This window comes from Sturnira hondurensis, unplaced genomic scaffold (assembly GCF_014824575.4).
Source record: "Sturnira hondurensis isolate 20B ecotype Veracruz unplaced genomic scaffold, ASM1482457v3 Scaffold0024400, whole genome shotgun sequence".
In the NCBI taxonomy this organism is placed as follows: Eukaryota; Metazoa; Chordata; class Mammalia; order Chiroptera; family Phyllostomidae; genus Sturnira; species Sturnira hondurensis.
The window spans coordinates 778,362-803,919 of NW_028097031.1; the positions used below are offsets into that span (position 1 = coordinate 778,362).

The window sequence follows — 25,558 nt, forward strand, 5'->3', positions numbered from 1 at the left end:
GCCAGGCTCCGGCCAACACTCTTGGGGTTAGAGGCGGTTGTCCACAAATTCCTGTGGCTTTAAAAAAAATAGGGAGGAGCCCCGAATCTCTGGGAGTGTGTTTACACTATTGTCATTTGGTGTAGCATCCAAGCTCTCCCTCCTAAATAGCAGAGGGAGAGTTCTCTGACCTGAGGACAAACAGCCAGCTTTAGTGGGTACCCCGTCTTCCCGCCCCTCACCCAGATTTAGCACATTTACAATCTTGAGTTGAAAATGGATCTAATCTCAGAGTTACTGGAAAATCTCCTACCAACCAAGAAGTATTTAAACATTAGCATATGTTTTAACTTCAAAAATGACTTCCTCTTTATACTGGCAGTTTCTCCTTGGCCACAATATGTGTGAGAAGGGAAATCTGTGAACGTGGACCCTGTGTAAGAAATTCATTCTGCCGAACACCTTCGGCCTTTCGTCGCATCACATCCACACTGAACAGTGTCAACCTTAATTTTACTGTTTCTTAGAGGTGGGTTGGGACTAAGAAATGCTTGGGATATTTATTGAAGTTCAGGTTTCCTTGCATGCACCCCTTATCCATCCCTCTTTCCCTGAGCAGTACTTCTGGAATAGGACTTTATAATTTGTATTTTAAGCAAACGCCCTAGTTATTCTGATCACGAGGGCCATAGGCCCAAATTTGAGAAATACCTAGTACTTGGTATTACCAGCTATTTAAAATCTGGCCTCTTCCTCCATTTGCTTCAAACCTCTCTTCTAAGTATGTGTTAGAGGAACCTTATTTTTATGGAGGGAGATGGTAGGGGCTGGATCTCAAACGAACTCACAATTGTCTCTTGATAGCCATTCCATTGTCGAGAAAGTTTCAAAAGATGCCTGTTGATTTGGAAGGACTGATGCTATTCGCCTGGTCTTGGAGAACAGAAGTAGAACTCTTCAAAGCCACCAGGGCTGGTGGAACGGCCCTCACCTCCAGCTCGCTCCAGCTGATCCTGGGTCAGACCTGGGAGCCATGCCCCTTGCAGCTGTTCCCGACTGCACCCACCTTTCCCAGTGCCACCACCATCACCTGTCTTCTCAAATGACTGTGGCCCCAGCACTCAGTTAACAATGAGTGTGGAAGAGAAAAGGGAGTGAGCTCATAACATGACATTTGGAGATGCCGCTGTCGGCCTCCGCTCGTAAGAAGTCCCAGTGCCCTAACACAGAGCCACACATCCATCTACTATGACTTGCCTGGCCCCTCTGAGTGTGAGAAGCTACTTTTCTGTGGAAGGAAAGGCCAGGTTTGGAACCATGCTTTTTTTCCAGGCCTTAAAAATTCCAGGGACATAAACAGTCATGATTACTAGATTTTGAGAGTGGCACTTTGATGGAAGCGTTTTTAGATGTGAGAAGCCGAAACATAGGATGTTGCATGGATGTCATCCCTACTGAGAGAGGATAGACAGTGCAGGTGTCAAAGCAACACATGTATACCAACTCCAACAGAGTTAAACACTGAAGTACTTCAGGAAGGTCGCTCACATTTTAATTGTACTAATTATCCATTTAGTAAATGGTTCTTCTGTCATCCTTAACTATAAAGGATCCACTTTAGGTGGGAAAGGTTCTCATGGGTTTAGCATGCGACTTCAGGAGAGTGGTTCTTGGACTCATGAGAAGGAAGAGAATGCTCTCTTTAATACAGATTGAATTTATGACCCAATGCAAAAACAGACCACCTATACAGCCAGGTACTGCACAAAACCATCGAAGTCACCCCTTTGTTCTCATAGTGCCCAGCAGCAAATAGACTCGGCAAATGTACTATATTTTTAAACACTGTTTTACAGATAGTCACCTAAACTGAACAACTTAAACCAAACTAAAATTTGGGGTTCCATTATGAGCCTGATACTTTTGCTAGATATTTTTGCATAAATTATTCTAATCTTCCTTCATCAGCTGGAGGCTCAGAAGCTCAGAGACCTATCTCAGTCGTGCAATTGGTAAGAGGCGGATAAATTGACTCACATCTGTGACTGAGTCACTGCTTAGTACTTCCTATGCTAAGATACTGTTTGGTCACATTGTCCTTAATTTGGACCACACAAAGTCATCATGGGTTACTGTATTAGTTTCCTGTGGCTGCTATAACAAAACAACCACAAAATTGGTGGCTTAAAACAGTAGAGACTTCTCCTTTCACAGTACCAGAAGCCAGAAGTCCAATACCAGGTTCATTGGACTGAAATTAAGAGGCCAGGGTTCTTAGGGGCAAACCAGTCCTTGGGCCACATTCCTTCACTCAGGACTCTTCCTCCTTCTTCAAGGCCAACAAGATAGTATCTTTAGATTTCTCTCTCTACACCTTCATCATCAAATCACCCTCTACCCTCTGTGTGTACATCAAGTCTTCCACTGTCTCTGTGCTGTAAAGACATTTCTGGTGGTGTTTGAACAACCCGGGATAATCTCCCAATCTCAGTATCCTTACTTCAATCACATATGTGAAACTTTACTGAATAATGTTTTATATAGTCAAAATTTACTCATATAACAGTCACAGGTTCTAGAGTTTAGGGCCCGATATCTTCAAATGGCCATTATTCATCGTATTTCAGCCCACCTCCTAGACTCCAGAATTCACATCCATCCCACATGTAAACTAAGTTCACCCCACCTCCAAAAGTCACCACCCATTATAGCAGAAGCTCCAGTCCGAAAATCATTTAAATATCATCAGCTCAAACACCCCAGATCTCATCATCTACATAATCTAAATCAGGTATGGGTGAGACTCTGGCTATGACCCAACTTGAGGCAAAATTTCTTTATTCTGGATCTGTAAAACTAGACAATGAGGTATCTGCTGCAAAGCAGAAGGGTGGGATAGGCATAGCACAACAATTATAAACATTCTCATTACAGAAAGGGAAAAATGGAAGGAAGGGAAGCCTCATCAGTCCCAACCAATTTCAAAATCCAGCAGGAAAAATGAAATTATGTTCCGAAGCCTAGGAATAGTCCGCTGTGCTTGAGGTTCCTGGGCCTACGGTTGGGTTCTCTGCCTCGGTGCCTATGGTTCTGCCCTCTGTGCCCAAGGCTTTGTGGTCGCCACGATTCTTCCTTCTGCTGGAAGACTCCATGTGTTTGCAACTGCATAGTTTTACCAGCTTATTTCCTGTTTGTAGAATTTTGGGAGTCCAAGAGCTTTCTTTTATCTGGTCCTAACTCCAGCACTTTTTGTCCAAGCTGGCAGTGTTTCTGCTGATACAACATTCTGAAAAAGTTTGTGTGTCTCCTGGGTATATCGTCCTCCTGAGGTCTTTCCTTGACGATCTCTTTTCCCAGCTTTGTTGAGATGGCTGGGGAAAACCCACCAATCCCATGTCTAATCTGTCAGCACTAGCCTAAGGCCAACCAGCCACATCTTTGGCCTTGGAGCAAACTTTCCAAAGAATAAACCTCCTAATTTAGCCTCTTTTGCAATCTGGATAGGCTGAGAAATTCACAAATTATCAAGAGCTGGTTTTATTTTATTTGACACGTCTTTCTTTACTTCACCTCTTTCCTCTCACATTTTACGATAAGCAGCAAGAAGAAAATGAGCTTCACCTTCAACATTTTTGTTGGAAACCTCATCAGCTAAATCTCCAAGTTCATCTCTTTCAAGTCCTGCTTTCCATGCAACTCGACAGCCTAGTTCAACTAAGTGTCTGCCCCATTAGGACAGGGATTGCCTTCACTCCAGTTTCCAGCGACAGGCTCCTACCAGGAGCATTTTTAACAGCTATGTTTCTACCGATATTCTGTTGATAAAGATACATGTATTCTCTAAAATGACCTAGGCTTTCTCTACTGTGCTCTTCTCTTTCTTCTGAGCCCTTACCAGAGTGCCTTCAACATCTATATTTCTACCAGAAGTCTGTTGAAGGCAGTTTAGGCATTTTTTTTTATCCAGTGCCTCAACCTTTTTTCAGCCTATACCCATTATCCAATTCAAAAGCCACCCCACATTTTTAGGGATTTGTTACAGGAGCACCCCACTTTGAGTACCAAAATCTATATTAGTTCCCTGTGGCTGCTAAAACTAATTACCAAAGATTGGTGGTTTAAAACAATAAAAATTTATTCCCCCACAGTTCTGGAGGCCAGAAGTCCAGTATCAGTTTCACCGGGCCCAAATCGAGTCGATAGTAGGGCCAGTTTCCTCCCATTGAGTCCAGAGGGAAAAACTGCTTCTCTCCTCTGCCAGCTTCTGCAGCTCCATTCTTTGGCTCAGGTCTCCTTCATCTGTCTTAAAAGCCAAAGCACTGCGTCTACAAATCTCTCTTTCTCTGACTCCATCATCAAATCCTTTTCTGCCTTCTCCATGTGCTTAACCGTTTTCGGTCTCTCTTATAATAAGAACAAGTGACCCCATTTCAAAATCCATAACTTGATCACATCTATAAAAATTTTGTCCTGTGGAGTAACCACAGTCACTGGCTGCAGGGATCAGGGCCTGGTATCTGCAGGTGGCTATTATTCAGCATTCTGCATCTGTTATCTGCTAATAGGTATGCTCCTCGAATCGAGTCCTTCATCTGGACAATGGAAAATGAGCACACTGAACACAAATATGAATTATAATTTAGTTCAGTACACTCATTTCATAGATTAAGTCTCTGAGGGCGAGATAACGTGCAGACCTGCCAAGGATCGCATGGCAGATGTGCCAACACAGCCAAGACTATGAACCAGGTCCCTTCACTCCCACTCTTTGCAGTTCATTATTCTTCGCTACACGAAGTACCAAGGATTGCTTGTTTCTCAGTGGTTACCGAATTACCCCACAACCCAGAGGCAGCTCTGAAACCATCCGTAACCGTCTCACAGCCAGCCTCAGTTTTCGGATGGAGTCCAGTCCTCATTTATCCCCACTGAACAAAGCCAATAGTAACCTCAGGCGAGTTGGAGATGTATATGGGAGACAATCCACTGAAAGGGTTACACACGATTTCCACTCACACGTTTCTATGAGATTAAATACTCAACATTCATTTAAGTAGTTTATGGCTCTCACTTATTTTCTAACTTCTCAGAATTGTACAACGTAGAACTGAAGTGAAGTGTTAAAACACAGTTGACTTCAACCATAGTTTTTTGGGTAGGTAGTGTTATTAATCACACTTTCTAAGCCAGGCGACCAAACCAAAGAGGGTCTCGGTGACTTGTGTCAAGGATGCAGTTACAGGGAGCAATTTACCCGATAAATACATAGAAAGGAGCCGTTATATGCCAGGCACTGTATTAAGGCCTACAGGCAAAGGTCAGTGGGGACACCCAGCCCTCCCGCTCAACAAGCTCTCTGTGTGTGAGGAAATGGCCTGGGCAAATTAATAAAATGCGAGACCGGGTTAAAATATTAGATACAGGCTCTGGGAAAATGGAGTGGTGAGGAAGGCTTCCCAGAGATGACATCTACCTGACACCTGAAAGGAATGAGTCCCGGGGACAGTGAGGGCCGGAACATCACCCCAGCCAGACCTAGTCCTGTGCGCAAATGCTGCACCTGAGAAGAGTGGCCCGTTCCGGAACTGAAATGAGCCCAGTGTATCTGTAGTGGGGAGGATCATAGGACATGAGGTGGGAGGGGGTCAGCAGGGAACAATTCCTGACATGCAAAAAAAATGTAGCTGCTATCTGAGGATGCTGGGGAGACACGTATTTGCTAGGAAAGCAGCTGGTTAGATTTGTGCCTCACACAAGCCAGACAGGCTAGGACAGGGGTGACTTTGTAATGGGTCATTTGAGAATGAATGGGTGTCCCCTTAACAATATATTAGAACAAGGGCTGCACACTGAGGCTGTCCCAGGCATCCCAAGACAGAGGGTCACACCAGCTAAGACGGCCTAGGTCCGACCATGTGTGCCTGGCTGGCTGGCTTCAGGCTGCACCGTGACCGTTAAACCCGATTTTCTCATCTAAACACCGCACAGCAGCAACAATGATCGCTTCATCCATTTCTGACAACCAGTTAATGAGAACATCCAAGCACTTTATACCTGTCAAATAAGGTGAAAGAATACCAGCTTTCTAAACTGTTTAGTATCCCGTGACTTAGGTATCTTTTCATCAAGTGGTGTGGTAAAAAAACAACACAGTAGTCATAGCACAAAACACAGTAGAGAGAACTAACATTTCTGCACTCTTAAAGTGTGCCAGGGCCTGTACTGGGACCTTTGCATTCAGAGCCTCACCTGTAAATTTACAAACCCATCCTTCCAGCAGTGACTGAGGCGGGTGGTACAGTCACAGAGATCCAGGCCCAGGGAGTGGCTTGTCCGTGGCCACACAGTTTAGGAACCTAGATTCTACATCAAGAAATTTGTCCCAGAAGCCCAAGGTCTTGACAGTGGACTTGGCTGCATAAGGCTGTCTTGTTGTGCTGTGACCCTAATTTGTTTTAAAAAGAAGTCGTTAAGCAACCTCTTTTGCAAGATGCAGAGCTCTAGTCTCCTTTGTTTCTTTTAAACGTTTTAGTACAGGAATGACAAGGAAAAATACCCGAGGGCAGAAGGTAATTCTGGAGCCTCAGGAGTCTCCTTGGGGACCTGCTGGGAAGGGGCAGACCCCCTGACCCCCAGGGACATGCCAGTGTGTTCACTGCTGCAGTGGGGCCTATTACATTTTTAAGTTACGGCCATTTAGCAAATCAGGAATGCTGAGGACGATGGCATTCGGTGCATGTCAGAAGCACTACAGTCTCATGCTCCTAGTACAAAACAAGTACTGTTTTTGTTTTCCAATCAAACTACAATCGTAATGTATGTAGGTCATGTCCATTGTAGTGCCGTTTATAGTTTTCCCCAATACTCCTCTGAGGTCCTTTCTCTTTGTTTATTCTCTTTGTTTATTCTCTACTTCAAAAAGTAAAATAAACAAATAAAGGCCAGTTTTAAGTGAAAACCTTGCTAACCTAATATTTTAGCAAAAAAAACCTAAGTACTCAAATCAAAGGATATTTACCTGCTTTGCTTGCAGGTGATAACACATTTCAGTGCATTTTGCTGTGTGTTTCGTAACATACCCACTAGTTCGTCCACTCTGCCCCAGCCCTTTGGCCTGCCTGTTGTTTCTGGAAGAACTCATGTAAGGTTCTGTGCTTTCTTTAAGGATATTCTTGCTCCTCTTTTTTTATCCGAGTCTATGCCTACTCCCTTATCCTCAGTGTGACCCTCCTCAAGTCGCTCACCCCTCCCTCTCCTGCAGGTTGCTGGTTTTCTGCCCTGTTTCTTTGGCGTGTAGTATAAATGGCCTTATATTATCTTCCAGTTCCCCGTGACATTCTCCTGTCTCTGGATCACAGATTCTCTGGAGGGCCTGGGGCAAAAAGGTCACAGTCACGGGAGGAGAAACAAGACCCTGAACCGCAGAATTTACTGAAAGCCGAGCAACTGTGATAATCCTGCTTCAAAACCATATCGTAACTTGAAATACTAGATTTGTTTTGAAATATTTAAAAACTGAGTCACTCTCCCTTTTGCCTTTTATGAAATAATCTGCCTTTTCCCAGCTCCATCAGTTATCTGTTTGGGCCCTATTTTTGTTCTTTACTTTCTTTTGTTCTGTTCTGTAGTTGAGTCCTTGAACATATTCCCCACCATCGATCCTTTCTTTGCAGCTCTTCTCTCGCTCCTCAAGTTACTTTCAATTTTCAAATATCTGCAGCTCATCTCGCAATGAACCAGCTTTTTCTCAAAGCTTCACAACATTATAAACATTGCAATTCTAAATCTTCAATAATTTCAGAGCTTCTGGTATTTCCCTTTGTAAAAAAAAATGCCAGGTGTATTCCTCATCCCTGCCTCTTTCTTCAATTCCCATATTTCAATTCCAACTTCATCAAATCATCTAGTTGCTTTTCTAATGCTTTCCCCTCACACAAGGGGAAGCACCATAGTTATTTTTTTATACTACCCACCTCATGAGGGCTTACGATGTACCCAGCACCATTAGGCTATTACATGCATTAACTCCAACTTCACCAAACTTCTCACCCTGCCTGGGCTTGGTGTGCCTTTTTCATACTTTTGGGGTGCACATTAGACTCGCCCCATGGGGTTTCCTCCCTGCCCCCTTCAAAGGCTTCCCTGGCCACGCGGCTCAGAAGAGTTCCCAAATGTTTTGTTACAGAACCCCCAAATGTTCATCACACATCTCCTTGTTGACTTGCTCAGTTTTTGACACTGGGGAAGAAAGCTCTGTGAGAGCAGACCCGGCAGTGTTTCCTTTAGCTGTGTATTTAGGTGTCACACGGTATCTGACACAAAGCAGGCACTCAATAAATTTCTGTTGAATGAAGGAATGACCTCATTAAATCTTTACCATGTAGGAAAGAGGTAGGGATTGTGAATATCCTTGTGTTACTGATGACAACTTGCCCAAGTAATATACTATTCTCTGGCAGTGTGGAGCCTCGAATGCAACCACCCCCGTGTCTCCAAAGGTCACTTTCAATCCAGGCCTGGATTTGGGGTCACTTTTGATTCGAGTCCACACCTTTAGTCCCTGCAGCCCACTGCCTGTAGCAGAAGCTTAAACGTAGCTTTCCTTCCTCTGACACCCTGGCTGTGATTACTTCAGCGGGATTCCTTTTAGATCACAGGTTCTCATTTCAGTTCATTTAACAAGCAGTCAAATGCCAGGGCTTGGGTTATATTTCCCTCACACCTTTCTTGTCATGTCAGCCCTTGTGCATTGCGACTCATTAGCTTGATTTCTTCCCTGGGAGTTCAAAACCCTTGTCTCCATCACTCCAGCCAAACAGCTCCTCCCCCCTTCCCAGTCTGTCTGAATGCTCCACGGCCTCTTCTGCTTTTCCTCTGGCTTTGAACATCCTAATTGTATACCTTTTACCATCTTTCCTGCTTCAGCTTTAAAGCCCTTTTGTAATTTTGTTCATTAAGCATCCCCAGCACTTTTGGTTTTATATTTGTGAACCATAGCCTTCTACAGAGATATCAAAAAAATCCCCTAAAAGCTTGCCTTATTACAATGTTAATGACAATTACTAATAGCATTGTCCTTAAATATAGCTCACTATATATCATAAATAGTATGCAGTTTAGCATCCATGTATTATCATTTTCCCCATGTTGTGAAATTTTAATTTTTCTTTTAGTAATTCTATCTATACATCAAAGCTATTTAGGCTATGGAAATATGCTTATATCTGTATCACTACATGATTTGAAACCAACTATAAGAAGAAGGTTGGCATTTAATCATTATTACAGTGACAACCGACTTAACATATGTAAAGAGTCAGCTTCTGCATATAATAAAAATAATTCGGCAGTCAGTGAAAGATGTGAACACAAGTAAGCTTGTACAGAATTCTAACTTCTGTTGGCATCTCAAAATCTTTCTGATAAAGATATGCACATGTGTATATTTGGTCCGCTTGGAGTGGACATGCATGTGTGCTGTACATCTTCCCCTTGATAACCACTATGAATGAGAACATGGGTTTCATTTTAAGGAGCTGTGTTTGGCGGGGCTGCACAGAGAGGCTTTATAATGAAGGGGGCATTCAGAAAGTTGGAAATAGTAAAGACTTCTAAATGAGCATTCATCTTCTTTGAAATAAATGATGACTAAAGCAGAAGAGGAATAATTATTTGACTTCCTCAGCATCTTCTCTTTCCCCCTCCTCTGCGAGTCCAGATACACGTGCAAAAGGTAAGGAAACGGACAGAGTGGCTGGTGCACGCTGCCTGCACTGAAACAATTTGAGAGAAAGGTAAAACGAACCTGCAGGAGGCGTTCTTTGGAACAGAATACCGAATCTGGGGCAAACATGCAGAAGGATGATTTAGTCACTGGACAGTCAGCATGCATTCTCCGAAGGTGCTCATCCGTGGTTTTCCAACTTCACAAAAAGCCCAAGCTGTAAGAAATTGGCCTGCTTGCTGGGGGAAGGGTGACTTCAATGGTGAGTCAGCATTAGGAAAGGCTCCCCTTGGAGCCTGTTGAGTTTGCTGAAGACTTTTAGGCACAGACTGTTAACTGCCTATTTTGGGTGCTACACACCCACAGCTGTCCAGCCCACTGGCTTGCACTGTGCCGTGGATGCTAGGCATCGGTAATGGATGAAACTGTATGAAAGGGGTTTAGAAGCTAGGGGAAGGAAAAAAAGAAGCAAAGGAGGGGAAAATAATGGAGTGGTGAAGGGGTTCTTTCAATAAAGTGCCAGGGATAAAGTGCCAGGGATCCTCGAGGTCTCAGAGGCAGGGTTGTCCCAGGTGGCCAATATTTCAGAAGTAAAACTGCCTCAAGGCAGAACTGTTAGCACGAAGTTCATGGACCTGAGTTGTAAAGACTCGGTGAATATGTCAAGTTATCCTGATACAGGGCAATGCCTTGAAAAAGGTTAAGCATGAACTATCATGGATATTTTTCAGCAAAGAGCATTAACTCAAAGGCCATGAAAGGAAATAATAATGATAGAAAAATGTCTTTTTTTTTAAGTTCTTAATTTTGTAGTTAACGGTTACTATGTAAAACTAAATTGCAGTTAAACTGTACTGTTGATAATTAAATTATAGTGTTAGTTTAATTATTAGGTTATATTTAGTTCACAGTGACTTGAAGTTGGGGATACATCGACTTAATACTTTGCCTCTTCTATTCTGATTAACCAAATGATTCATTAATATCTCAGTGTCGTTGTTCATCGTGGGAAGCATGCCAGACATTCGAAAATTCCTCATTAATGATAACATGCACACTGACAGATTAGATATAGGGAAAGCTGGACAGATGGAGGGTGAAGAATTATGAGGCGAACTGTAAAATGAGGCAGTGCTTTACTGTCGGCACCATGGGTCTATTGATGGTAATTGGATGCACGTGTTAGCAGCAGTAAAAAGTCACTGTCCAGTTGTCCACCTTCCATGGGAATCTACTCTGGGCGTCCTCTTTGATTTATCGTTCCAATTAGAACGCAGTGTTCAAAGAAAGAACACAACTGACCTGATTTAAAAGCCAGGGAGCCTTTAAGACAATTATTTGGTGGGTCACCTGGCTCCCTTTTAGATATCTTAAAACTTGCTATTTGTGTAAAAACCGTGTTAATCAAATACTTGGTATGCCACCATATCTGATAGGCACGACCATTTTGTATTCATTAATTCAGGATCAGAATGTCGCTGGTGGCTTCCCAGGATGTAGCCTTGTTTTCTCCCACTAACACTAAAGGCACGTTTCTAGGTTATCACTTGTTATACTGACTGACAGGCAGGGGTCGAGTTAACAGGCACTGAAAAAAAGAAGAGTACCAATTATGAAAAGTAAACACTTTAAATCTGCAAACCGAAATAACAAATACCATTGGTCGAATGGCAAATGTAAATGACCTTCCATCACTGCAATATACCATGAACAATTAAAGCACTTCTGTATAGAGGACTTGAGACAAAATGAGGTTCATTACTTTTCTAGACAAATAGAACTGTATTAAAATTATATAAACATGAATCTTATGTGCCAACACACTGGAAAATTAAAAGAGAACTTTAATTTCTTCGAGGGAAATGCTAATATTTTACTGACTTACATTAAGCAAACATCAACTATTAATGCTGACAAATGTTGGAACAGTAATACTAAAAACGTCATCTGAATTACTCTTCATTGCAAAGTTCACAGAATTAATGTTAAGATAGATTAAAATCACTTTGAACTAATACACATGCATTCATCTTCCTTCTGAAGCATAATAAAGAAATATCATTTGTACTACAGTTTTGGATAAGCATATAGACATTTAAGGCTTAGGAAAGATATAGATATTCATAGGCAGCTCATAAATGTAAGGAACATTAGCTCCATTTCAAATGAGCTGTCAACTTTTTCCCAACATTTTGGCTTGTGGAAAGTCAGACATGTGGATAATAAATGGGGTTTGCCTCTGAACATTAAGGTAATTGTGCAGGAATTTAAAGTGCTCATTCATGTTCTATAAGTTCATTAAACATGAAAAAAATGTACTGGACTAACACTTTGAGCTCTAAACTGGATAGTAAAAATGTACAGGAAACATGCATACAATGGAGTTTCTTTCGTTCTGTAAGACATGATTCTTCTTTTCAATTCCATGCTTAAACATCATTGTGAAAAGCCTGTTTGGAAAGACTAGTCCATACCTTTGGGTAATAGGTGACCCAAGCCCTAGACATCAGCACCTCTGAATTCTCATACTTTAGTATTGGCATGTGATTTCTGTTTTTTTCTTGTGGGTTTTTTTTTCTGGTAGATGGTTATAAATCAGGTTTATGAAGAGGAAACTCTGTAATTGTGCATTTTTAATGGATTTATGATAAAGCCATCAAAGTGGAGGGTCCACGTGGTAGGAATGCAGTAAAGGTAACAGGACCAATGTCACGTAAACATTAAATACAGTGCCTTCCCCCTTCATAAATCCTCAGTGCTTGTGATTAAATGCTGCCGGTTATAAATTATGCAACCAAACTCTAGAAACAACCACAGCTTTTTAAGACACTAGTGGAAGCTTTCAGTTGTATACTGGCTTTCTTCCTGGGAAGCTGCTGTGTTATTTTTAGGAGACAATATATGAGTCCCCATTTTCCTCAACAATTTTCTCACTTCATTGAACTTCCTACAGTAAGCTTTCATCTTGATTAAAAAGCAATACTACAAACCTTTAATCCTAAACAATAACCTTTAGTTTTGGGGGGGGGGAGTGAAGTGCCTTTTTGACTTGTAGACTTATTTGAAAGCTTTTAGTTTCTGTATATGGATCTATCTATCTTTAGGACTCTTAAGATTTTACCCCATTTAGATTCATATATCAGAAGTTTCTGCAAAAGCCCGATTTCACATTGGTATTTACAATCCAATTATTTTATTACACATGGAATCAATTAAACATTCCACCCTCAGCTGTAAACAATTACTATGTACAATGACATTCATGGAGTTTTCTTAAATAGTCATGCATTTCTGATGCCCTCTGTTGAAATGAGTGAGATGGATGTATGTGTATTTTGTGTACACATACGTGATCATATTCCCAAACATCCTATCACACAAGCCGTTCCCCCTCCAGGGTGCCCAGCAGACTCTGATTCCACGCAGCAACCTGCAGCAACACCTTTGAGGTAGTTCTTTTCTCTTCCACCATCACTTTACTCCCATTCCAATTTAATCTGAGGAGCTGTTGGTATTATGCTTTTGCATAATTTGTTTTTTAGAGTTTGGGGGCATCTACCGTAATTCTGATACGTGTGTACCGATGTTGCCGGTAGCAGAGGGGTAGGGGAATACTGAGTGATACAACCGCACGGACTCGGGCTTGAATCTTAAGCTCTGCCAAATTCTAGTTGATGACCTTGAATAATTCACTTTTTTTCAGGCTTGGTTTTCATATTTGGAGAATGTGGGTAGTTTTATGTAAATCATAAGCCTCTTGTGGGTGTTAAATGAGATAAGGCACGTCTTGCGTGTTCAGTACATACCGATTTCTCTACTGTCTCCCATGCTCCTTTTCTGGAAAGACTCGTAGGCATGGTGGCTTTCCATTTTGAGAATATCCAGCCTTTGTTGTCTCAAGTTGAGGGCTACACTTTCTTTGCCCTACACTGCCCTTTCCTCCAAGTGACAAGCATGGGAGAAGCTCACAGCTGTTTCACTTATGTTCCGAAATTTGTCCACCAGCCCCAGTTGCAAGGGCACCTAACAGCTGTATCCAGCCTTCCTAGGAGGCCAGAGCTGGAGCCAAGTGGTAATGTTTCAAGGGCAAAGCTCTAGATGTAAAGAATGATAAAACAGCCCTAAATGAGCCTGAGCATATCTAGTGACAGACACACCGCAGCTACTCTAAATTATTCAGGCTTTCTCGGACTTCTAACGGGAGAAGCATAATTCATCTCCGCTCTCCTTTATTCTACTATCCTATAACGGCTAAGAAGAAAAAAATACCCCCCCCTCCAAAAAAGAAATGACAATAATCACCCAAATTGAGAAGAGTTTCTTTAGCACATGCAATATTTTTAGAACCACCCAAATTCTGGGAACCAGCTTTGGAGGTAGAAGTTAAAAATGATTTTGCAATGCTTAGGGGTGATTTCCTTACTTCCCTTTCGTGAGCATTTTGTTGGCAGAGAGCCAGTAAACCAGTTGTTTAATTAAGCTTCTGAACATCGCAAACATGTAACCTCTTAGATAAGCTGTTATTGTATTTTAGCAGCAATACTAGGGTCAGAAGTAACAAAGAAAATTAAGCTTCAAATAAGCAAACCTCAAAAGAACAGCTTTGTGTATTGAGAATAATTAATAACTTGTTTAGGAAAATGTTACTGAAATGTGGTTTTTGGACAAGGAACTAACACTCTTCAGAGGTTAGATACCCTAATATTTAACAGGCTACCATTTGGTGGGCGGGCTGGCTGGCTGGTTACCCCGTAGGCATGGCACAAGTCTGTTCACATGTAATTATGGAGCATTTAGACAATATCTTAATGATACCATGTAGTTCAGCTACATCAGTCCAGCTGGAAATTGTAGCAGCATTCTGATTACCTGGCCACATGTGAAGTTAAGGCTTTTTCAACCTCTATTTTCCACGTGCTATGTCCTTATACAGATGTTCTTTAAAAGCCTAAATTATTTACTGCTTGACATTGTTTAACGGAGTGAGACCCTCCCCCCTTTCATTTTCAACCACTGGTTAAGATTCCTATAACATTACTATAGAAGATATTGTGATTTTAACAAGAACTATCAGTGCACTTTATCATCTGGAAGGGACATGAGTAGATTTGGACAGTGAGGATGGAAAATTTTCACACTGGTTTCTACGCAATGAAAGTTGTATACCTTTCTCTTTGCAGATAATTCTAACCTGTAAAAATATAATTCAGTTGGCACCCTGGAAATCATTTCATGAAACCATTAATCACGCAGTGATTGCTATTTTAGAAATTAGTAATTCAAGTTGCATAAATTAACCAGTGTGGGTGGGTCCCTGCAGCACCTCATAAAAACACTTGACAGACAACAACAGCAAAATCCAGTTAGTGTCAAAAAGAGAGAGAGAGAGAGACAGAAAGTTTGCTCAAGGGTAACGCGCTAGAATTTTATTATGTTTCTTTGAGTTATCTTTATGAACTAAACATACAAAAAAATTTCGGTCCATGGATATTTTTTGTTTTAACCTCTCAGCTCGCTGTTCAGTGTTTGGACCACTCCTTCCCCAGCCCTACCTGGATGCCACCACAACTATCGAATGAAGTGTCAAATTTTTAATCAACGGTGGCATCTCTGTAGAGAGAACCTAATGAATTCAGGCAACAATTGGAAAAATCTTTATCGTAAAGGACATTATTCCAGCCACTTTCTATAAACCAGCGTGGAAAGCATATGTAGGCAATGGGCTTTTCACATTTTTAGTATTGAACGTAAAATGGAATACTTCAGAATCCTTCCACAACTATGATTACTTGTAAACATATTGCTAATTTTAGTACATGGAAGCAGCAGCGGAGGAAAACAGAAGTTAATGTTGAAAGTACGTGAGCCCCCTCATACGAAAATGAAGTCTTCATTCTCGTCCACCCATATTTAAAAAGAAAATGCTAAGTTCTGGTTAACTGTCTTTCCTGTTCATACCAGATCCTTTCTGGGCCAAGGGACCTTGAAATGTGGGACCCACGTATTTAAGGGAACTGGCAAACAGGGTTCAAATTCCTGAACAGCTGACACAAAGAAGTCCCTTTGAAAGGTGACTTGAAAGTACCATTGAGATGATGCGAACTGGTCCTTAAAGATGTTGAAATGCCTTTGTCTACTATCTGTAGTGCCCAGGACCCTTTCAAACAGCAATCAGGAGAGAGTGAGGAAGTCTCACCACTTGAAAGTAACTCAGAGAGGAAGCCAACAGAGTCATCTGGCTTTGCCAGGGCTGATTCAAGAAGAGACATGGTATCCACCCTTCCCTTCTACGGCTCCCACCCCCTCCCAGCCCACACCCCTGCAAGAAAGAAAGAAGAAAAAGAGCCCAAGAAGAAAAGAGAGAGGGGGCAAAAAGGAAAGAAATCCAGAAATCCAGGGCATAATTTGAGCAAGGAGAAAAACCTCATGCTCCCCGGATAAACTACAGCCATGGAAACAGACGTATGACTTTTACTTTGAAAACAGAAGAATGACAATGGAATTTGTGTGAGGTCTGTGTGAATCCGGCCCCAGATGTTCCCAATGCCGGAGTAGTAAGGCTCTGCAATCTGAGAGGTTTCAGAAGAAACAGTACAACGGGACGCCCCAAAGCAGCGCAGATGCTACAGACAACGCAGACAGGAGCATCATGTTACCCAGAGAGGAGGCAGGCCCAAGACTAATAGCGGTGCCGGAAAAGCGGACTTTGTGGACTGCAATCACTCAAGCCAACATGAGGGACCCCCCCAAAAAAACAATCAAAACCAGAAAATGCTTTCGCTCCTATCTAGAGAGGTGGTGGGGTAACGGACTGGGGGTGGGGAGCGAGTGGAATGGACTTTGCTTTCTTAAATAAAGTTGCCATAAAGCCCCTGTAATTGACAGCGGGTAATTATTTTCAGCTTGAGGAAACTGTCCCAAAACTCTTAATAAGATTGCCAGCGAAAAGAAACAAAATGTGTTTACTCGAGCCATTTTCCAAAGGGAGGGGAAGGGGACCTTTGGCTGAGGTAGGGAAGGGCGATGGCGACGGAGGGGGCGTCGGTGCGCGGCAACCGCTCTGCGGCGTCCCGCGGGGCGAGTGACAAGCCAAGAGACAGGGCAGACAGGGTGACAGGGAGTGGGGGGTGAGCAGCAGCCCCGCAGGGAGGGGTGCGACCGCACAATGTATACACGGGGCGGGGGGGTGATTTAGTGTGAAAGTATTCCACTTAATCATTTTACAGGGGTTGGGGACGTAAATATTTAGCTGGCCACATCTGGAACAAATTCCCCCCTGCGGGGTGGGGGTGGATGACTGCAGGGAGGCAGTGCAGACTTGTTACTTACTGTACGGGCAGTTCTCCTTCTTGGTGCCGCTGACCTTCCCGTTCTTCTCGATCTTGAGAAAGTACTTGGTGAACGAGAAGAGCTTTCTCCAGCGGACATCCCCTTGGAGGTGATTGTAGCTCCGCACGTGCCTCCCGGCGCTGGGGGGAGAGGAGAAGGAGGAGGAGGAGGAGGAAGAGGAGTTGGTGGCCTCTGGTGACACCATGTCCTGACCAAGGGCTTGGCAGGTGACAGGGATGGAAGACACCAAGAACAGCAACAAGAAGCAGGAGCAGCAGCCGGGCAGGTGGGGAAAGGCTGAGGCACAATGTGTCAGTATCCATTTCCACATTGTACTGAAACTCTCGGCGCTGGAGATCGTCTTATCAGAACGAACATACTGGAAGGGTGAGACCCGGTGCTCGGCAAGGAGACAGCTGGAGGTGGCGGCCGCTGGTTAGCTCCCTCCGGGTGCAGATCTGGCCAGCAGGCAATGCACCACCATCCATAACTCCTCGCAAGGGCCGCTGCCTCTCCTCGCTCCCGTCCGGAATCCGCTGGGCGCCCCTGCAGACTCCGGGCGATGGTGGACCAGGGTGGGTGGCCGCAGTCGCGGGAGCTGCTTGGTGGCGATAGTGCAGTGGGTCACCGGCGATCTTCACCCCCCCAGGAGTTACTTTGTTCTCTTCTTCACTCCCTTCTTCACCATGTTAGACGAAAAAAGAAAACAGTCTGAAAAACAGATGACAGTACGGCGAACGAGACCCACAGAGGTTGTGGCGCGAGGCTGGGGCAGCGCTCTGCTCCTGTCCGAGGTCGCGCCCGCCGGCCCCTCTCTGCGGAGCCCCAGCCCCTAGACGGCTCCCGCAGCGCGTCCCTCCTCCCCGGCTGTCAGGGCTGGAGGCAGCTGCCCGGTCACCAGCCGCTGTTCTCTTCTGCCTCTTGCTTTCTCTTTTTGGTGGTGCCTGTGGATGTGAGGTCTGCAGAAAGTCACTTCTTGTTTTGGGGGGACGGCAGTTGGGCAGTTGGTGTTTTGTTTGGCCCCGTGTCCCTCCACCCCCCTCCTTTGGAAAGCCGGCTTGTAAACAGGTTGAAGCCAGGAGTCTAAATGTCAGTGATTCTGAGCCAGAGGTGGGCTCTGCGTCTGCTGGTCAAACCTCATTTGCAGGGTGGAGAAGCAGGGGGAGGGGGTCAAACGGCGGTGGGACATCTGAAACCCCGGGCTGCTGGGAACGCCAGGGAGAGGGAGGGGGAGGGGGCCGAGAGTGGGGAGCCGAGAGCGAGGGGAAGGGAGCGCGCTCCCTCTGCGGGGGCTGGGGGGCTGCGGGTCCTCTCCCCGCGCCCCAGCCGCAGCCTCCACCCCGCTGCGCCTGCAGCTCTGGCTAATTGCTGCCGCGGTGCCCTGTGCTCCCTGCGCAGGCCACCAGCGCGAGCCCTGTCCTCAGGCTTTCCCAATTTTGCTGCCTTCCAGCCGGAACCAATCCCCTCCGGGGAGCCCCTTTCTCACTTGTTTTCCTGCGTAGGATTTCTTTTTTTCTTTTCCTTTTTTCCCCCCTTTTGGCAGCGAAGTACTTGAGAGCCACCTGGAGCCTGGTGCTTGGCTGACTTTTTCCCTCCCCCTCGCACTCCCAGCAGGAGGGGAGGGCGGTGGGAGAAAGCAGAGGATGCTGAGGACAAATCCTCCAGACCTGCAGAGTATAAACGGGTCGAAGCGAGCACAGAAAAAAAAAAAAAAAAAAAAGAGAGAGAGACATAATTAGCCTTCTTCCCTCCTCTCTGCCAGCTTCCGAGGAGGTCTCCGCTTTAATGAGTCACTGATTTTTCCTTCCGCTGCTGGAGTAAAAAGTTCACACTCGGGCCCTCTCTGCCTTTTAAACTTACGGAGCGTAAAGGTTGCCTCTCTGGGCGCAGACGAAATCGGGGACCCCAGTGATGGACGGATCTGTCAGTGCTAACCCGAGTCGTTGACGGAACCACGCGTGCACTTCAAAGCGAACTCACTTTATTAGGACCGCACAGATTTAAGCCCAACACAGCTGGGCTAATATTCTGCTGTTCTCTTTTCCACGCGATTTCCTTTGCACTTTGCCATGAAGGGGCGTTTTCTTTTTTCTATCTTCAAATGTAACGTTTTAAAGAGCTGCGTTTTACGACGTCGCTGCACTATCAGTCTCTCTGGCTTGTTCACACTCTCCAGCCCATTACGCCCTCGTCGCTCACAGAAACTCTCACGAAGCCCGGGCATATAGGCAAAACCAAGTCCTCAGTTAAGAAAACCTTGGGCAAGAATTAAGAGCGACAGGAAGAAAGACTGTGATCACCGGTTCCAATACGAGTAAGAGACAGAGCCTTCGGGGTCGCTTCTTGAAGAATACATCAAACTAGGGAAAGCTTCCTTGGGGGGAGTGGCTAAAGCTGTACTGGTGTGAAATATTTGTGTTTTGTGAAGCAAGTGGACTTTGTTGTTAGGTGAAACCATGTGAAATTGCCGGGTTTTCACCTTAAAAACCCGGCAATTTCATGTGGTTTCACCTAATATATTTCAGCTGCTGTTCTAAGAGAAAGAATCGCTCGTAGGTGAACTTGGGAGTTTGCCCTCTGCAACTACGATTTGGAGGCACCTGGTGGGAAGAGCTTGTGTAGGTACCATAAGCCAGAGTCCCTCCACTGTTAGTTTGGCTTCAGTCTTCATGGGGAACAGGAGAAGATACAAAGAAGGGAAAAACCTCACCTTTGAGACCGGCATCCAGAATCACTGCCCACTGATGTTGTTTAGTGACCAAAAAACGACTTTACGTGAATATATATTTTCCTGTGCATTTAGAGCCTTTGAAATAGGAGCATTTAAAACTAGAATCAGCGGTTTTAACTGCATTATTTTCTAAGCCATTGTAATGCACATTCAGAAAGATTTTGACAATAGGGTGAACACACGCATTTAAAAATTTTAAATGTAATGTAATTAGATCTGATTTCCGTAGCTATTAATTGGAGAGTGAAGCAAATAAACAACATACGTCAAACAAATCTTGTTCTTTCCTTGCAGTGTGGACACTTAAAACTGAACTCACAGTGCTAATTTCAATGTTGTAGTTCGCAGTTTCCTCCTTGAGCTGACAAATGCCTGAAAGACAGTGTAGTTCCCCTAAGGGACCAGGGTTTCAGCCCAATTGTTCAGCAGAACCCAAAGGTTTGAATTGACAGCTAATTAAAATTATATGGTTTTAAAAATTATGCCTGAGAAACCATACAATAAAAATTCTGTCGTGAAAAATTGCAAAACACAAGAAGCTACTTGAGGTTTCTCTATGCTGGACATCGACACTATTGATGCCACTTGAGAACCTTTTAACTTACAAGAGACACCCACCCCCACCCCAAAACGAGTCTCTCTTTCTCTTCTTCTCTTTCTCTCCTTCTCCCCCGGCCCCTCTTTCTCACCCAGATCTAGCTACTAACTTTCTGAGCCAGTGGAAGAGGCCATTCAGATCTTTAAGGTAGAAGTTTTCTGTTTTTATTCTGTCTGAAATTAGGGGAAACGCATCTTCCAAACTCCCGCGTGAAAAGCCTGTCTGCAGCAGGTGCACGGCTGAGAGTCCCGGAGTCGTTGCCCTGCTTTCCGGCAGGGCATGATGACAGGGAGGGCATTTACAGACCGGCCCCAAGGAAAAGCTGACATAGCTTTTTAGATTATATCTCCCTCTTCTTTTTCTTTTCTGTGCGGCCTTTCTTTGCAGCACAGCCGAATCCCTAAATAGTCCACTGCCTTTGCATTGTTAGGTTGCCTCTGAGGTTAGCCGGAGAAAGCCTGAGAAAGGCGCTGCACGAAAGATGCTCTATTTAACGGAATTCAATCTCTCCCAATAGATTCGAATCACTAACATAAATGTATGAATGTAGATTATATCTCTGTAATGAGGCCTGAATCTTTCTCAGTTACTTCAAAGGACTGAAACTCTACCTTCCTTTTTTTTGCAGCAATAATCAGGTCTTAATGGGTTCCTTTATTAATTGTTTCTCTGCAGCAATTGAAAAGGACAGTACAAGCTTCAGATCAGAGTGAGACCTACTCATTCGAAAAGGCTGTTTTTCTCTTTTTTTTTTCCACCCTCTGGAAGGCATGCTTTATTTCTATGCCCTAAACAGCTCCAGTAATAGCAGGCTAAATCTTGATTTGGGGGGGAACTAGATGTGGCCTTTTGTTCAATGTGATTCCTTGCGAAATGATGGAGGCTTTTAAAAGTGAGGCCAGGGCAGCAGCCATTGAGGAATCTTAAAATGTGGCCATTTAACCCCCGAGAAGCACTTGGCATCTGTGCTTGCAGATCCGTCGGTAGCTCTTCTGTTTGAGCAGGTCATGGTTTTAGTGTGCATTTCCTGGATTCTTTCTGTACCTGGGCACTCTCTGTGGTTTTAGTTATAAGATGTGTGTTCTATTTATTATGTGTGATGTTATTGGCAGTGTCAGGAGCTGATTCAGATAGTAATGAAGTAAGGTCAAAAGCCAGCCAAGCCGTTCTACAAAGTGGGCGTGTGCAGGCCTCACCTGCAAAACCTGTGGCGGAGCCCCCATGGGTATGTCAATAGCAGCATGAGGCCCAAGATCTCTTTGGATGAGGAAGGAGCCAGTTGGAAGGCATTGCTGGAGCTTGCTGTCTTCCCAGGATGTAGTTACAGAGGATGCTTAGAGTCAGTGACATTGGGGGCAAATAAAATAGGGAGACCTCATATGTTTTTTTAAACTAGGGACATCTAGTGAAAGGAAAAGAGGTCTTATTAGCTCACAGAGAGTAAGTAGTGCAATACTTCAAAGTCAGTGGGGAGCTTAGCATGAATTGAATTTGTCTCATTCATTTAAAAAATGAATGAACCAGTACACAAGTCAATCAGTGGTAGAACAGAGTTTAGACAGCAGGTGTGAGGCTCTAGGCTGTTGTTCTATTTTTTTAAGCACCTGTTCTATTTTTTTTCTTTTTCTCCCTCCCTGTTCCCCTTCTCCTATCACTGACCGCTCATCATTCTAACATATCTTAGACACAGAGTAGAAGTGATAAAAACATTAGAAGGCTTTGCTTATGGAAGAACAGTATATCTTTGGGGCAAAAAAATTAGCCAGAGAAAAGTAATAAAATAATTTACTATTGAATAATTAAGTACCAGTTGATGAGCCAAATAAATAGTGATACATATTTGGCAAAGGGGCTATTTTTATCAAAGTTTGTGGAATGAAAACAACTAGAAAGCAACTCATAGCGCGTATTTTCAGAATATTAAAAGATTTTTTTCTATATAATCTGGATTTATAAGTTCTTTTTTAGAAAACTTATAGCACCTTCTAAAAAAGTACATTTATAATTTGATTCTGCTTTCTATATTTTAATCATAAAGTAGCAGGGTATTTCAAAGCATAGGTATGGGCATATATATACATATATAGGCATTATATATATGTGTGTGTGTATATATATGTATACACACACACACACACACATTTTGTGTTTTCAAAGTAAGGCAAGTTTTCTATTCCCTGGCTTAATGATGTTTTATTGAGAAGGAAAAAAATGGTCATGAAGTAAAAAAGATTATTTGATGGAAAAATAATGCTTCATAAGAATGTTTAAATCATGCAATAAATCGCCAAAATTTTCTGGAACTGAATTCTGCATCCTGGCACCAAACACAAGCATGTTTGCACCAAGTGGCTGTTTGTTTCCTCCCCAATGGTGGTGGACAGAACAGTCCTCTGACAAAGCTGTGAGGTGTCCAAAGAGCTCTGTTTTGTTCTCTGAGTTCTCTGCTGTCCCTCTGCTGAGCTATGCCCTCAGTTTCTTAGCCCTGCGTCCTACGTCAAAATTTTAAACATCCCCATATCAGTTACGATAGCTATGTTTTTTATTTAATGGGCAGTTCATAATGTTTTCTTTGAAGTTGCCGCAGGCACTGATAATGTGTTCATTTCTTCGTCCATTCATTTAATGGGTCTCTATTCCATGAATGCTGATTGATGCCTGTCAGGTGCCAGGTAGGTGTTATGCACTTAGTGCAGCTTCACCAACAGTAACTTACTTTGTAAAGAACACAAATCAATGAACAAAACAGGCTTATCTTAGGCCTCAGAAGGCAGGTGGGGAGGTTTGGCAGGAGAAAGAAGGGGAGGAGAAGTCTCCCCTAAAATTCCTTGATGGTTTTCCTAGTCTGTACCCAAAGAGCCGAAGGAAACTGTGGCTCCTGTTTTCTGGCTTCTCGAAGGATTGAGACTCAATCTTGCCCTGCTTTGTGTCCCTGGCACCATCCCTCACTGTTTCTGCTGCAGTCTGGGATTTGGGCCGTATCCTTTCTGCCAACTCAGTCTAACTTTCTCTTCTTTCTTTCTGCTCTCAGACTCCTGGATGCACGTTTTATGCTTTCTAACATGTTATTTTAATCACTCCCCAAAGAGTCCCCTAGTCCATCTGCTGTCCTGTATGTCTCCTATTAAAACATACATATGATCAAATAGAATTTGACCCGATACCCCTTCTCCCTCTTTGACAAATTATGCCTCTATTATCAGCCTTTGATGAAGAAGATGTATTAACTATGAACTACTGTTAACTGAAATAGGATTATGTTGGGAAAATGCAATATTTGTGGTGCTGGTTTTTCTTGGCTTGGTCCCCAGATACATTTTCTGCCCTTCCCTGCCCAGCTCTGTGCTGACATTGCTGCATCCCCAGTGTCCTCTGGACAGCGGACATGCGGTTGGTTTTGTCAGTGGGAAAATGGGAGCTTCAGAAGATCAGAGAACAGGAGGAGAAGGAACTCTGGGTATTTCTTCCCTGCCTCCTTCTCTTTGTTTTAGCACCACTTTTCTGCCAGTGGCTGTCTCTCCCCCATCAACACTTCCCACCGCAGTCCCTGCAAAAATAACTCTTTCTCTTGCCCCTGAAGCTCAAGGAGGGACAACTTCCTCTCTGTTGCTGGTCAGCTGACATCATCCCTCCTCTGCTCTTTCCTTACAGCCAGCATCTCTGTAATTGGCAGCTGTGCTTGAGTCTCTTCCCCTGAGTCCAACAGGTAAATTCTGTGTCTTAGGGCACCGATGACGACTGCACACATCTCCTGCAGTAAGTAAGCAGCACACAGTAGTCCAAGCGTGTGTGTCTGCCAGCTAACAGGACAGCGCAATTGCGTACAAAGTGCACGCGAGGCATTTAGTGCGTGCTCCACCTGCTGTGTCCTTGGAACTGTAGAAAAGATAACAAATGACACACAGCACTTGTCCTCCATAAATATAATCTAGCATTGAGTTGTGATTGATTATTGATTATTTGGGGTGTTAGTGAATGATTTTGAGATCCAAAGTCCAAGAGTAAAACATTTTGACTGCTAAATAGCCAGTAAAATACTTTTACATAAATAACTTTTGCAAAAGAACTTAATAAAGTCAAAATTATGTTCATAACTGACATACATTTGTGCAAAGCTGTAGTAAAAGCTCCATAATAAGATTATCATTCACTTTTCCAGTTTCTGATGGAAATTTTGAAGTTTTTTAATGTAAATTTTTACTAATCTTAAAAATCATTAACTCTTTTTAAAAAATATTTTATTACTTTTTATTTATCTTTAGAGGGGAAGGAAAGAAGAGAGGGAAAGAAATATCAATGTATGGTTACCTCTTGCGCATCCCCTGCCAGGAACCAGGAACAGGCCTGCAACCCAGGCATGTGCCCCGACTGGGAATTGAACCGCGATCGTGTGGTTCATAGGCCCGAGCTCAATCCACTGAGCTACACAAGCCAGGGCCAAAAATCATTAACTCTTTGTGAGTAAATGTGCTATATTGACCTTTGTTTATACTTTAGCATGAACAGAAGAAGAGAAACTGATAGTACTATTTTGCAGTCCAATTTGTTTTTGCTAGATTCTGTCTCTCAGAGATCAGCTTCTGAACCCAAAAATAACTGTAGAAAAAGAATTACTTGGCAGAACAGGGAAGGTAGCCACTGTCCCAGAAAGGCAACTATGAATATTTGGTCTGTCAAGGAAGTTTAAGTGTTACAAGACTAGGCCTTGAGTTCTTTGTCACTGACAAACGAAGTGGAGAGGGAGTATTGCCTTTAAGTGTACACGGTGAAGTCCACGAAGGTGCAGTCACCGGACCAAATGGCAGAGCCAGAACCTACGCTCGTCCTCGAACACAGTCCCACAGAGAGAAAAGCACGGAATCCCCAGACCGGGCACTTGGAACTTCAGAAATGCCAGGTGGCAAATTGTGGGGGTATCTGTGTTGAAAGGCCGGCCCCAGGGGGTCAGGACAGTGGTGCATTTCATTGATGTGGTTTTGTATTTTGCTCTTTCAGGTGCCCGATTTTATTATTTCTTCCAGAAAGTTTTGAGTTCTGAATGTGTACTCTGAAAAAACCCCGGTGTCTTTATTTCTTTCCTAAATGCGGACATTTGCTCTGTGAACCTGCCTCTTCTCCTCTGTCATAGAGTCTTCACCAGTCCCAGTAAAGAGAGCCTTTTTTCTAACTTGGGGCTGTGCTCTGTGTCAGGTTTCCC

The 25,558-nt window shown here is 43.6% G+C and overlaps 1 protein-coding gene across 1 annotated transcript in view; it reads right to left on the reverse strand.

Moving 5' to 3' along the window:
• FGF10 (fibroblast growth factor 10) overlaps positions 1-18,203 on the reverse strand; it is an 82,811-nt gene extending 64,608 nt beyond the window's left edge. The window contains exon 1 of the mRNA XM_037038491.1: positions 17,033-18,203. Within this exon, the coding sequence (XP_036894386.1) occupies positions 17,033-17,363 (331 nt within the window). The 5' untranslated portion in view covers positions 17,364-18,203. The remainder of the gene's footprint in view (positions 1-17,032) is intronic.
• Between the last annotated feature and the right edge of the window lie 7,355 nt (positions 18,204-25,558).